The sequence below is a fragment of the Phoca vitulina genome, unplaced genomic scaffold (genome assembly GCF_004348235.1).
Source record: "Phoca vitulina isolate PV1807 unplaced genomic scaffold, GSC_HSeal_1.0 scaffold91, whole genome shotgun sequence".
Lineage (NCBI taxonomy): Eukaryota > Metazoa > Chordata > Mammalia > Carnivora > Phocidae > Phoca > Phoca vitulina.
The window spans coordinates 36,671-51,902 of record NW_022589794.1 but is presented as its reverse complement, the minus strand read 5'-3'; the positions used below and the strand labels follow the sequence as shown (position 1 = coordinate 51,902).

The window sequence follows — 15,232 nt, the reverse complement described above, 5'->3', positions numbered from 1 at the left end:
AATATTTGCGTGGATCTTGCTGCTGTGCTCACGTGTCTACGCCCAAATTGGACCAGTGCTGGTATCTCGCCTTTCCTACCAAAGCTGAGCAATCAGAAGCAGGGGGGAAGAATTGGCTGTCCTGAGACCGTCATCCAGACTGTTTGTCCCACAAAGCATTTACTATATTTTGGATTTGTTGCTACAACTTGAAAGCAGGGCCATTTCACATTCTTAAAAGTCCTGATTTCTTGTTTTATTTGCATCATTAAGACCTCAGTGCCCCCAGTCATTGGGGTAATAACTGTACCCATCTCCTGGGGTCTTTGTGAAGAATAAGTTAATATATATAAATGTGGGTATCTGTCACAAAGAAGATTGCCCTTTGGGAATATTGCATACTTGTTTGAAGGGGAAAATGGTATTTGGATACACAAAAAATACTTTTTCTCAGGTACTACATCTGCAAAACTGTTTAAATTGACTTCATTTAGAATCTCCCACACCTGGTACATCTTGGTAATCACTGATGGGTACAAGGGGACATTAAAGTGGCATCACACACTCTTTCCTTCATCCCGTGGACAAGGAGTTTCTGAAACAAGACAGCTGGTCAGTGTGGTGTGGCCCATGGCCATCTCTGGTCGGAGTGCTCATTCACCCCGAAAAGGACACCTCGACATACAGAAGTCGCAGCCTATTCCTTTGATTTGAGATGTATAGACATGGTCTAAGAATATAATATAGTGCAATTCATGCAAATAAGAATACAAACACTCCCCCTTTTCAGAGTAGCTCAGCGCAACACTACCAGGAGGGGGCTAGCATGTAGGCGGTGGACACGGTGGCCCCCGGCCGGGTATCAGAGGTGGGGTGGCTGGAAGATCAGCTACCTGGGATGGAAAGCTCAGGAACCCCAGACTTGGTGGGGCAAGGAGGGCAGCCAGCAAGAGGTGCTGGAACCTGAGGGGACTGAGAAGGGGGCCTGCAGGGGAACGGTACGGAGATGGGGAAAGGGAGTGACAGACAGAGGAGAAATCTGGAATAAGTTCTGTGATTCTGAATTAGATTTCGAGCTATCAGTGTGAACTCAAGAGAGAGCAGAGGTGGTGATGTGCAGACATTTCCTGGCTCTGTCCACTGAGAGGACAGCAATGAGCACATCGAGAGCCTAGATTTTGGTTTCTAAATACCACACCCTACTAAAAGGAACTCAGCTTGATTCTGGGCCCAGGGCAGGGAAACTACAAGGTGTGCCTGGAAAGTCTTATACCCAGAAAGGAAGGAAGAGCTTAAAGGACAGTGAGGACATGCCAGAGGACACAGAATATGGTAAGACAGCTCCAACTGGCCAAATGGAAGATATTCTGAGCATCAAAATAGTGATAGTAATGAAATAGAAGCCATAGACAAAAGAAATGCAGGAGCCCATTCTGTTAATAAATTCATAAATGAAATACTGGAATTGTAAGAAGGAACAGGATATTTACATTGTCTCTAAATGTCTTCCTACGAAATATTTATTAATTTCTGAACAAGAGTGACTTCGCAGTAGAGAAGCCTGGCCCATGCTGCCTTAATGAAGTGATCAAAGTGACCATCATTCACACCGTGACAAATTTAAATCATGCGCCACCTGACAAAATGCAACAAGAACAGAACATCCCTTCTGAGACATGCCTGCCAAAGGTGCATAATCAGAATCTAATCATGAAGAAACATCAGACAAGCCCAAATGGAGAGACGGCCACCGCATAAGTAGCCTGCAATCTTCAGAAGTGTCACGGTCATGAAATGCTAGGAAAGACTGAGGGAAAAGAAAGAAGCGTGACATGAAAGAGATTATCCAGACAGGGGAGACCGAGCTGGGGTCTAAAAACGGAGTGGTAGTAATGCAGCCATGTTAATTCCCTGATTTTGAGGTTGTGTTGCGGTTTTGCAAGAGAATGTCTTTGTTGGTCAGAAAACACACACCAGACATTCAGGGGTGATAAGCCTCTACTTTGTCACTCAGAAATAAGCTCAGCAAGCAAACATTCTTAGGCACTTGTCCTTGAAGCTTTTCTAGATGTCTGAGCTTGTTTAAACACGAAAGCAAGAAACCTCCACCTATTCTGCACCATGTGTCTTATTTGTGTATGTGTCCATCTCAGGAGGAAGGAGAACCGGACTCAGGAGGCTGGCGTGCTCATGGGGAGAGTGAAAAGATGGTGCTGGGTGCCCAACGATGAGACACAGTGGGAGGCGGTCTCCATCTGAGGGGGCAAGAGGAGACAGGACTATTACTGAACCCAGTGGGAGCGGGGGTCTTAGGCAGGGGCCCCCCAATAGGAGTTCCAGTCATGGGGGGCAGAGCTGCAGGGAGCAGGTGGGGCATAAATACTGCAGCCTCTGTCTTCTCCTGCTCTTCAGCTCCTCCCAGGGCCCCGCTGGCCAACCCCAGACAGACTCCAGCAGACACAGGAACGGCCCTCTGCAGGGGTCAGCCTCCCAGGGCCCAGAGTGGGATGGAGAGAAAAGACATTACATCTGGAATATGGGCAAATATACAATAACCCACTGGCCCCTTTACAATCACTCTGAGCCCCAATGCACAGATCCAGAAACGGAGGCTTTGCAGGATCAAGCAGCATGCCCACGTCTACACAACGGAGCAGGGGTTTCCCTCAGGCTGATACGCACACCAAGCCTTATTCTTGCCTCCCAAATAGGACCCAGCAGGTGAGGCCAAGGCCGAGGCCCTCACTTGCTGAAACAAGCTCTTTCTGGATCCTGCTTTTGTCTTGCCAAACACCTTTTGCATCTGATTTTGCCTGATGGTGGAGAGTGCTGGCTTGACAGGCGAGTGATAAACGATGTTTGCTCATCCTCAGTTCGGGCAAGTCTGACACAAACTCAATTAGTCAAACACATCTTCATGCTGCCTCCTGTTCATCCATACTGACGCAGGTAGATTTCTGAGCAGCAAAGAGATACAACTTGTTTGCGTGCCTTCTCTCCGTCTCCTCTCCCTGTGTTGTTCATACTCTTGAATTTGGAAATATAGGAATATTGATTTTTGTTTTGTCCCCAATCACTCACCTTCTTCCTGGTGGGACCACCCAAATTTTCCTCTGCACCCCACTTTGAGCCCTCAAAAACTCCTCCCCCAGGTCCTAGAACCAAACCAGAGCCAATGAGACACAGTATGGCTTTTCCTGGGTGCCTCATCTCAGCAGGGGGAGAGCAAGGAACTGCCGAGAGCCACCACATAGAACCTAAAAATGAAGCCCACACCATAACAGGCAAAGAGAAGAAATCAAACAAACAAACAAAAACCAAAAACTGATGTCATATTTGAACACCTGGATCAAGCCATATCTGATGACTAATTTTAGTATAATTTCATCATCCCCCAAAAGATATCTTGTATCCATGTGCAATCACTTGCCATTATTTCAGTAATCCACTCAGTTGTTCAGAGAAAGTCCTAATCAAGGATGTTTTTCACTGTTTATAGTGAAATTCTGGTCTCTGTTTTAAGTTGATTCCTTTCATGTGGCCATCTCTGGGAAGCATTATCTGTAAAGGAGCCCCTCTCGGATCTCACCAGAAAGGAAGAGGCAGAGACGTGCAGAAAAGGAGGCCACATAGAAAGAAAGTTGGTGACTGGGAAATGTCACCTCTGGCCAGCACATCTGAGCATCACACTCCTGCATGAACTTTCTCACCTCGAATCCGACAGGGACACTTCTCTGGAGTGACTGATGGAGAGAAGGAATAATGGCGGGTTCTGTGCTCAGGTAGAGACCCTTGATAAAATGGTGGCCATCTAGAGATGTCCAACACATAAAAACACACCTCCCCATTTTTCTGTCCTTTACCAAGATCTAAGAGATTCCCTCAGTGCGAAAGACAGACACTACGGGAAGCCAAGACAGAATTAAGTTGTTCATCCACCGAGCGGTAAGGGCCTCCTATGTGCCAGACTGGGGCCACTAAGCAAACAGATGTATACAACAGTGAATGAGACAGAAAACACTTTCTGTTCTCACACAGCTTAAATTCTACGGGAGAGGAAGATGGATAAGCAAGTAAGTCCAATCTGTGGATTAGCAGATGGTGATAAGTCAAAGAAAAACAACAAAATAGGGAAGGGGCACCGGAAGTGCCATAATGGGGAAGAGCAAATGGCACACAGGGGGACTTCTCTATGAGAAAAAGACCTGTGATCAGAGACCTGACGTGGTCTCACAGTGTCTCAGTGGATAACTGCATGTTAACCCACAGCAGTCATGTGCAAATGCCCTGAGGTCGTAGCCTATCTGGGGGTGGTGAGCACCAGCAAGGAGGCCAATGGGACTGGAACACAGTGTGTATGTGAGGGCATGGGGGTTGAGATAAGGCCAGAAGGGTACCTCTGAATGTGACAGGAGCCTCTGCAGGATTCTGAACAGAGGACACTGTGATCTCACTGCCTATCAAGGAGAGTCTGAAGGGGGCCTCCCCAAGATGCAGCTATTCTGTACTGAGGATGGTGGACATTTTGGTCTTCCTTTAGAGTTATTAAAGTAAAGTTGTCTCTACAGGACTAGCAGTGATTGAATAAGGAAGTGACAGGACCAAATCATTAGCACTGTGTGTGCTTGGAGAACAGGAAGTTAAGACATCTGAGAGCAAAAAAAAAAATCCCCCTGACCAAGAAATCCCAGACGCCTGAGGGCTGGTAAGAAGCTGATGTCGGCAGACTTCCTGCCTGTGAATGAGAAAGTGAGCCCCCAGAACCAACAGGCCACCTCTCTGCCAAAGCCACCGCTGGAGGACCCACGGCACGGGATGGCGGGGGGTGGGTGTCCAAGGCCAGGGAGACGGTTGACCGGGAGCAGGGAATGACAGGCTCTGGCAAGAAAATGGCATTTTGTTATCAGGACATCCGCGCCATAGATGAAAACGCTGAGTTTCAAGGCAAAATGCGAAGAGTCTGCTCTCGGAGTCAAGTCATTGCTTACAATTAAAAAGGGGAAAAGTAAAGAAAATGGTCACCCGGGGCTGTGTACTGACCCAAAAGGTTTACAAGAATTGAAGAAAAGAGCTCAATGCTGCTTAGGAAGCAGGAAAGAGGAAACAGAGCTGGAGCAGAACAAATTGCCCCAAAATGGAGACTTCTCCCAGGATTTATTTTTCTTCTCATAAATGAGGATGCCAGAGCAAGAAGCCTCAGGGCCCCCTCCACGGCTGACGTGGTAGTCTGGCAGGCTGCACGAACCCAGCCCGGAGCCCCTCACAGCCCCGGGTGGGCACCTCGCGGGGAGGAGAAGGGCCCCTAGTGTGCGAGGAGGGCCACCCTGCCCTTAGCTGTGTGTGCCTACAGCCAGACGAACACGGTGACTGCCCGGGGGTCGGCTACCGCTCCAACTCCGACTACACCTGGGACAGGCAGCCCGTGCAACTGACCTTCGGCTTTCTTTGTGTCATTCATTTGGTTGGTTGGACAGACTCTTGCCTGCCCGGTGTCTGTTCCCCTGTGTCTGATGACGCCTGAATTGTCTCTGGGCCGCCAGGCCCTCTGAACTCTCTGTCCTCATCACTGGGATAGAGATGACCTCAGACCCCTGAGACCAGCATGTCCCAGGCCTGATCAATCCTCAGCTCCATTCTTTCTGGTCACAAGCGATGGGTTCACGGTTGAGCCAGGGACCCCAGTGAGCGATGTGAGATACCCTCCACCAACTCTACAATCATTAGGGAAGTCACTTTCTTTTTGCTGGGTGTGCTGTGTGAACAGAAGGTAAAGCTGGGGCCTCCAGTGACAACGATGACAGCCCAAAAATACAGCCAACACAGAGGGCACAGGCGAGACGAGACAGGGAGAAGCAACATCTAGTGGCAGTGACTGACGCCTGGATCCAGCAGTGTCTGAAGCCCACCCAGGCTTTTCAGTTACCTGAGCAACTACATTTATTCTACCTACCTTTTTCTTTTTCTTTTTTTTAATTGTGTGGCTTTGATACCATTTGCTTAAGCTGGGTTTTTCACCATTTCAACTAAAGGAGTCACTGACTACTAAAGTGAGTGATTCGATGCATATTCAAAGACCACTTCTCTCAGGCAAGTGGGGAAAACTTGCCCCTGGACTTCAGACACAACCCCATTGTTTCCAATGGAGACAAAAACCTGCTCCCTGTGTCATATCCTGTTTATGGTGTGAGGTTTGGGGGCGGGAATGGCTTCAAATCATCACTAAACTGGAACTCCAAGGTAAGAGCAGAATCAGCCTTCAGTTCTGTGTGGGTGGTGGGGGTGGGGGGTTACTGCTTTTAAAGTTCCTTTGTTTATTTTGAGAATAAAAGAATCTTTTATTGCCTCAAAGAGCTGCTAATGGACCACCATAAGCCAAAGCGGGTAGAGTTAGATCCACATGTCTATGCATCTGAGTCCACAGAGACTCACAGATGTCTACGCATCTGAGTCCACAGAGACAGCAAGGAAACATGGCGGAAAGCAGACATTATAATTAAGGGGCCAGAGGGGTGCCCTGAACAAGACAGATGAAAAGTCAGTGGCAGAGGGGCGCCTGGGTGGTTCAGTCATTAAGTGTCTGCCTTCGGCTCAGGTCATGGTCCCAGGATCCTGGGATCGAGCCCCGCATCGGGCTCCCTGCTCTGCGGGAAGCCTGCTTCTCCCTCTCCCACTCCCCCTGCTTGTGTTCCCTCTCTCACTGTGTCTCTCTCTGTCAAATAAATAAAATCTTAAAAAAAAAGAAAAGAAAAGTCAGTGGCAGAGTTGGGTGAAAAAAGTAACCTAGGAAAGATGGGACAGCTGCTCTGGATGGTCCAGATGGCTCTGCGATCCCGGGGAAGGGCTGCCTCCCAAGTATTATGAAACTAAGCCAGGAGGAGTTAGGTCTAAGCTGCGTTTAAGCACGAAGTACATCAAGGGATCTCTCAGAATACAAACAACCACCGGCTCTCTGTTTAGGTTGATAATAAATGATGCCCTCACACTTGACCAGATTTTCCTATTCCTTGATATTGTCAAGTCCAACGTGGTTCTTCTTCTTTCTTTTACGTGATGCCCAGTTATTTAAAAAGTATCCATGTGTAGTTTCTATTGGGTCATATTATGTGATTCTTCTCCATGGCTTTGATAAGTAGGCATATAAGAATAGCTATGAGTTATTGAACTTTTTCTATGTGCCTAATCTTACCATGTGTAATAGGCAGAATGGTGGCCACTAAGAGATACGTCCACTTAGAACCCGTGAACGTGACCCGATTTGGAAAATGGGTCTTTTCAGGTGTAAGTCAGTCAAAGATCTCAGGACAACATCACCCTGGGTTGGGGGGGTGGGGGCCCAAATCAGTGACAGGTGTCCTTCTAAGGCAGAGGGAAAGGGCAGACAGAGAAAGCTATGTGAGGCTGGAGGCAGAGACTAGAGACATACACCTGCCGCCAGGGAGCGCCAGGAGTTAAGGGAGTTGAAAGAACAAAGAAGGAGCCTCCCCCAGAGTCTTCAGAGAAGGCACCGCCCTGCTTACATTTGAGTTCCGACTTCTGGCTCCAGAACTGAGAGAGAATAAGTTTCTGTTGTATCGAGCTGCCCAGTCTGTGGTCATTCGTGACAGCAGCCTCAAGACACTAACCCCCAATGCTAAGGGTCTCCTGCCCAGCTCTTCAAGCAACATTCTCAATAATCCTACGAAGTGGGTATTATTATCTCCACTTAATAAAACTGAGGCTGGATGGACAGTTGTTGATTTTGCACCCAGCACCATCCCACCATCTTTTGTAACAGCTCTTCAGTTTTTCTCTGGAGGAAATGCCCTTTTGCCTTGAATACAAAATGGTAGAAATGCCCATCAGACTGCCTTAACCTTTTCTAGACAGAGATGGGCCTAGGCAACCTGTTCTCATTCCTGGATACACCGTAGAATCACCAGAAGAGCTCCTAAACGATAAAAATGATCAACCTTGCCTCTCTGCCCACTTCTTGTCATACACTAGCAAAGATCGGATTCAATCAGCTTGGGGTGGGGTCTGGGGGGTTGGCATTTTTAAAAGCTTCCCACGTGATTCTAAGGTTCAGCCAGGGTTCTGGGCTTCTTTCTCCCTAGAATCTAAAACATGAGCATAGAGATAAAAACTAATAAAATGGCTGGAGCACCCTGAATCAAGGCATCAACTATAACAACAGGTACTCTTGAACAGGCACATTCTGACCCCTAGGAAGCCTGGTCTTTTACCTTCAGGATCATGAGCTCCAGATCCCTACTTCTCAGGTGGCCCTGATATGTTTCCGCTGCTAACAGAGGCTTCTGACCAACGCATCTAGGGAATGGCAGAAGGAAGGCTCAAATTTAAGCTTCTGCTTCTATGATGCTAAGCCTCCCTAACTAATCCAGAAGTGATAGCTCTGCATGTTGCTGACAAAGTGAAGGGTGCTGAGGGAGAAAGAAAAGGCATTTTACGTTAAGAAAACATGGTCTTCTATATGGAGCCTTTGAACTGCCTCAGCATCCCAGACATTGGCAAGTGTGAGCCTAGCACTCCTCTCATACCACTTAATCAGTAAAAAAGAAATGTATACACTGCAGAAGACAAGGAATCAGTCACTCTGGGAGAGTATCTAGAACCATTGTCCTGTAAATTTTGCTAATTCAGACTTGGCTGGGTTGTATTTCACCTTTGTTCTCTCCTTAAAGGCAGTTAACTTCTAAATCCCTAAGGTGTTTAAACACTTTTGTTCAGCTCAGCACACAGGCAGGAGAGAGAACAAAGTCCTGCAGAGAAAACTATTTCAAGGGTATCAGAAGTACCCACCAGGAAACCAAGGCAAGCCAATGAAACATAATTCTTATCCTTCCTCGAAGTATATACAAAAAATTTATAATTAAAAATTCTCTTAGCCATATCTAGGGTGTAAGATACATACACCTGAGAAGGATTATACACAGAGGGGGAAAGTATTAGAGATACACGGTTTTAAGTTTCTTACACAACAAATAAAGCAGCATAACATATTTTGAATGTAGGCTTTGATTAATTAAAGATGTATATTGTAAACCTGAGAGCGATGACTAATACTTAAAGAGGTCTAAATAGTGAGCGAATATGGAGACAGGATTCATAAAACATATATCCAATATAAAAACATGCAGAAGAAGAAGAAAAAAGGTAAAGAGCAGGTGTAATATAACAAAAACAAAGAGCAAGGTGGTAGATTTCCACATAAACATATCAATAATTACATTAAATATAAATGGTCTAAACATAATGATTAAAAGACAGAGACTATCAGATTGAATAAACAGGCAAAACCCAACTATACGCAGTCTTCAAACAATACATGAAGGAAAAGCTGACAAAACTTATATGAAAAACTGACCAAGGCAAAACTTAGTTGGAGATCTCAACATTCCTCTGGGTAACTGACAGAAGGAAAAAATAAAAAATCAGCAGGAATATGAACTAGCCGAACAACACTGTAAACATTTGAAGAATCCTTGTGACCTTGGGCTCGGCAAATACTTCTTCCATGTGACACAACATTACTTAGAGAAAAATTAATACATCAAGCTTCATTAAAATTAAACACCTTTGCTCTTCCAAAGACACAGACTGGGAGAAAATCTCTGGTAAACATATATCTGATAAAGGACTCACATCCATAATATATAAAGTAACCTCAAAGATCAATAATGGGAAAATAACAACCAATTAAAAAAATAGGCAGAGATTTGAAAAAGACATTTTACCGAAGAAGACAGAGATGGCAAATAAGCACAAAAAAGAATGTTCAACATCATTAGTCATACGGGTGAAAACTAAAACCTCACAGAAATACCACTGCCCACCTATCAAAACTGTTAAAATTAAAGAAAAAAAAATAGTCACCAGTAAGCAGTGCTGGAGATAAAAATCAACTGGAACTCTTATACCTTGCTGGTGGGAACGCAAAATGTTACTATGCACGGAAAGAGTTTGCAGTCTGATAAAGTTAAGCATACGGTTACCATACCACCTAGCAATCCCAGCTCTAGGCATTTACCCAAAGGAATTAAAAAACTGTGTCCACATGAAAACGTGTTTGTGAATATTTATAGTGACATTTCTCCTAATTACCAAAAGCTAGAAGTAATCCAAATGTCCCTCATCTAGGAAACGAATGAACAAGTGTGACACAGTCATTTGATGGAATATCGTGCATCATAAAAAGGAACAATCCGCTGTATTGCATATAGGTGAATATTTATTAAATGCATTGTGCTAAGCGAAAGGGAGCAGATTCAAAAGCTGCAGGCCACAGGATCCCATTTTTATGGAATTATGAAAAAGGCAAAATGACAAGGACAGAAAAGTGATCAGTGGTTGCCAGAGGCTGTGGGGAGGCTACCTACAGGCACAGAAGAATTCTGGGGAGTGATGGAAATGTTCTCCACCTTAACTGTGGTGCTGTTTGCATGACTACATGCATTTGTCAAAACGCACAACCGTACTCAAAAGGGTGAATTTTACTGTATGCAAATTATATCTTAATAAATCTGACTTTAAAAACAAAGTAGATTGCTGTAAAAAAAATTCTATCAATCAGACTCCCCATCTATTCCATTAATTCAGTAATACTCCCTTTCACTCCAATTAATATACCAAAGACTCATTTTTATTAACCTTGCGTCTCATGACTATGGATGTATGAAATATCTAATACATGCAGAGGCTTTGTTTTAACCTCTGCTCATGGAGGTGCTAACTACTAATATAATTGAGACTTCTGAGTTCTCTGCCTGACGCTAGCCACTCTTGTCATTAAGCTAACAGTGAACAGTCGGATGAAGGAAGAAGAGCCAGAGGCCCAAGTGGCTGGAGGGGGGGGGGCAGCAAAGAGGGAAAGGCAGGTGAATAAACACCCACCCCCAGGAGGGACTCCCACATTCAGTTTTGGCGCTGTGTAGTCATAGGAAAAAATGCACCCAAGGTTGACAGAGCACCCACACTCTTAAGGGAAGTTGGAAATCCTGCTTTATATGTGAATTCTCCCCATTTGGGGGAGCCTATTCACTTAAAAAAACACCAAACCGTATGGACAAAACAGTGCTTGTCTGTGACTGCAGGTTATGAAGTTTGCAAGCACAAGTGAAGAGCTGTGGGTATAGAGGAAAGAATTAAGACAAGCCCAGAGTCTGGTGGTTGAACAGAATGGCCTCCAAGAAGCTGAAATCACTTCTAAGAAGCTTCAGTGCCGCAGAGAGTCTTCACTTGAGGGACAGGAAGGGACGTGAGGTGCACGGTGTCTACCAAGTGTGTGTGTGTGTGTGTGTGATCTAAGTGTAGGAAGGAACACATTCTCTGGTGTCAGCGTGCACCCTGCACCACCTCTCCACCCGGACTACCTTCTCCTACTCATGAAACCTGCCATCGGCCCCAAATCCTTTATCAAAAACTCAACATCCCCAAAGATTTGCTTGTTTGTTCTTAATTCGCTTGGTGGCCAATGCTGATCTCAGGTAAAGTGAGGCTGTTTGGGGTCTTAACCTCCTTTATGTGCTTATACGGTTCGTGCAGAATGACCAATGTGCTCAATGACAGGGTGTGGCCACACCCAGCTTAGGGGTGTGACACAATAGATGGATATGACCCTATGCCTCTAGCCAGCTAGCTCTTCAAAGATCTCCGTAATTCTGAATCTTGAAGCATATCTGGCCCCAATGACTTCAGAATAGGTTGTGGTCCCGTGTGACCTTCCCAGGGGTCCCATATGTGACCACCAACCGTTAGTACACGCTGACAGCCTCGCAGCCCACCCAGGCCCTCGCACCGCTCCATACGTCAATAGCTCAACCTCTAACCGAAGGGCACCTCACCTCACCTACCCAAGTCTTAAATCTTAGGTCTTAAATCTTACATCTTTCAATGCCCTGGCTATTTATAGAACCTCCCAGGAACAATGACTCCACTCCAAGCCCTGAAGAATTGCAAAACCTTAAATCCAACAGTTGAGAATAAACATACAATTGATACTAAAAATTGATCAGTGGTTTTGAGGATTCTAGAAATCAGCACTTAAATCCTTGGGCAGGAAGAGTCAGAGATGGCTTTTTTTTTTTTTTTTTTTAAAGACAGCACAAATTTAAATGAGGGTCAGGAAACTTTCCTCTCTATAAGAAATCTCACAGCGCACACATTTTCTTGGAGGAATCAGAGGAGAAATGCAGTGCTGGTTCTGGTCATGGGAAACAATGAAAAATATTTGGCAGAGGATGAGTTGGGGACCACAGGCCCCCAAACCACGTGCTGAAAATTGTCAGGCCAAAGCAAGGAGAGGAAACTCAAGGTTGCACTAAGCCAGGGAGGGGTGGCTTTGGGGTAGGGGTGGGACATCTCCATCCCTACAATCTTCATCACCCCCAACCTTTGCTGTGTAAATAGCATCTTTAAAACAAAATTCCCAGTTCCACTTTCCAACCAAATTGCTGCCCCTAGCCTCTTCTACATGGACATTTGTAATGGCTACTCTTCTAAATTACAGCTAAAATCCTCTAGACAGGAAAAAAAAAAAAGAGAGAGAGAGAGAGAGAGAGACAGAGAGTAATTTAATTAAGAGAAGCCCATAACTTACTCTAAAAGGGACATTCAACATTCAGAGTTCTCACCTGATTAAATCCTCCCCAGGTGGGGAGAAAACTTGATCAGGGACTCTCACCCCTTGCTCGCTTTAAAATGACACCACCTTGGGCGCCTGGGTGGCTCAGATGGTTAAGCGTCTGCCTTCGGCTCAGGTCCTGATCCCAGGGTCCTGGGATCGAGTCCCGCATCAGGCTCCTTGCTCCTTGGGAGCCTGCTTCTCCCTCTGCCTCTCTCTCTCTGTCTCTCATGAATAAATAAATAAAATCTTTAAAAAAAATAAAAAAAATAAAATGACACCACCTTCCTCTACAAAGCCCTTTCCATCCAGAAGTCGCTGGGAAGTATTTGGGGGAAGAGATATATATATATATACATTTTTAATGGCCACTTCACATTTTGGGAAACTGAGTCTTACAAATGATAGAACGCCGAGCTAACAGTAGAATTAAAGCATCAGATGCTGCATGTTTGTTCTTTCAGTTCAGCTCTAAACCAAAGTGTCCCCATCTCTTCAAGCGCGCGCGCGCGCACACTCTCTCTCTCTCGCTCTCTCTCTCTCTCTCTCTCTCTCTCTCTCTCTCTTGGGTCTACCTGGAGCTCTCCGGAGAAAGAACACTATTTCAAACAGCGATTTTTGTCCAGCTGGTGTGCCTGAGAACCTGCAGCCTCAAGGAAAGCCGATTTCTCTGGGATTTCGGGCGCTGCGTAAGGACTTTCAAAAAGCAAATGCCACTTTTTAACCTCCATCGGCAACTTGTCTCTCCCTACGCATTTGCAGCCCAGCCCGCAGAGCTTCGGGCGGCAGAGAGCCGGGCTTCTCCGCGGGCTGGACTTGGCTGGGCCCGAGCCGCGGCGCCGCGCAAAGGCGCAGGGACGCCTGTGTCCCCGCCGTCTCACCCAGGGGACCTGGGACCCCCGCCCCGCGCGGCGCGGGCGGCAGCCAAGCGTCTCTCTCCCTTTCCGCGCCCGGCCGGGTCGCCGGGACTCCGCACCGCCGTGTGCGCGCCGCCGGCCCCGCCTGCCCGCGGCCCCGGCGCCCGAGCCCCACCGAGCCCCGCCGGGAAGGGCGCTTCCGGGCCCGCGCCCCGCTCCCCGCGCCGCTCCCGCCCGCGGCCCCGGCGCACACACCCACGACCGCCACAGCAGTAGCAGCGGCGACCCTCCGTGAGCCCTCTGCGCGCCGGGCGTTCGCTCGCCGCAGCTTCGCCAGCCTAGGGCAGGGTCGTGGTCGTCCCCATTGCCGAGATGAGGAGACCGGGGCGCGCGGCCTCCCGGGACCGCACTGCCGGGAAGCCCAGGGCCCGGGCCGCCACGGCGCCCACCACCTTTCCGCACGCCCCCGGCACACCGGACCCCAGCCGGGCTCCGGCGGGGCCCCCGCGAGCTGCGCTGTGAGCGCACGTTCCGCCGGGAGCCACGGTCGCTTCTCGGGACCCCACGGCGGGGGCGCACACCCGGTCTGCCCTCCTGGATCTCCGGTCCCAGGCTGACTGACCCGGGGACTGGGGGCGCAGAGCTGAGAGGAAAGGGGGCAAAGAAGCCGGCTCCCCCAATCCACATGTGACTGCTGGGTTAGGTCCGCTCGGAACTCGGGCGTGGGGTACACAGTGTCCCCCTGCCACGCCCCCCCTCAGTCCTGGAAAGCACCCCGAAGCCGGAGGTATCCGACCAGCCGAATTTGCCGAGATCCCACGTACGCGGCGCCCAACTGGGTCCTCCCGGCTGGGAAAGGCCTCTCCGCGCCCGGCACAGGCGCTCCCGGCGGGACCAGCGCCCTCCCCCAGGTTCCCGCGACACCCCCGCCTTCCGGCTCCCCCCGCCCCGGCTTATCCCGACCGGGGAACTTCCCGAGCGCCGGCGAGACAGACGCCCGCCCTGCCTTACCTTTGCCCAGCAGCGCGCCCAGCACCAGGCTCAGCGCCCCGCACAGCGGCGCCACCGGCCCGGGGGCCGCGCCCTCGGAGCGCATCCTGCGTCCCGGCAGCTCAGGCCGCCCTCCGCCCGCCCGGGGCGCAGCGCCGGCCCGCGGTTCCCGCCGGCTGTCCCATGCCCCGGGGCTACCCCCGGCTGCGAGTCGGCCGGCCCGGCTGCGGATCCGGTGGTCTCGCCTGCCCCCGCCGTGGCGCCGCGGCGGCTCCGGATCCCGCGGCAGCGCGCGCTCTGGCCAGGACAACTTTTCTCCAGCCGCCGCCGCCGCCGCAGCCTCCGCCCGCCCCGCCCACTCCAGGGCCCGCCCACCCCGGCCCGCCCCCGGCCCCGCCCCCGGCCCCGCCCCGGGCCGGAGCGGAGCTTGGAGTGCCGGGAGGCGCGCGGGTGCGGGATCCGTGGGGGCGGGAGAGGTTGGGAGCGGGGAGAGCGGGGTTCGCGGCTCGCGTCCGGGAGACTTCTGCGCAGGGCCCCGCGACTCAAGATGGAGCTGGACCCTTTCCCTGGCCACCCTCCCGCGGCCGCGGCGAGGCGAGTGGTAGTCACTCCCCGCACCTCAATTTCGGGTCGTCCCCTGATTTTTTTGTCTTGAGAGCTGGGGACATCTGGAATTCAGAGTCCCATGCATCTGCTGCGGAAAGCTCTGGATAGGTCATTCAGTGGGGAAAGCAACGTGCAGAACAGCCTAAGGAGGGACACGGGTGGTAGAGAGGCGTGTGCACGT

At 49.2% G+C, this 15,232-nt stretch overlaps 1 protein-coding gene across 1 annotated transcript in view; it reads right to left on the bottom strand.

Annotated features, from left to right (window-relative positions):
• Positions 1–14,754, bottom strand: part of TMEM132C (transmembrane protein 132C) — a 308,550-nt gene extending 293,796 nt beyond the window's left edge. The window contains exon 1 of the mRNA XM_032396388.1: positions 14,467–14,754. Within this exon, the coding sequence (XP_032252279.1) occupies positions 14,467–14,551 (85 nt within the window). The 5' untranslated portion in view covers positions 14,552–14,754. The remainder of the gene's footprint in view (positions 1–14,466) is intronic.
• Between the last annotated feature and the right edge of the window lie 478 nt (positions 14,755–15,232).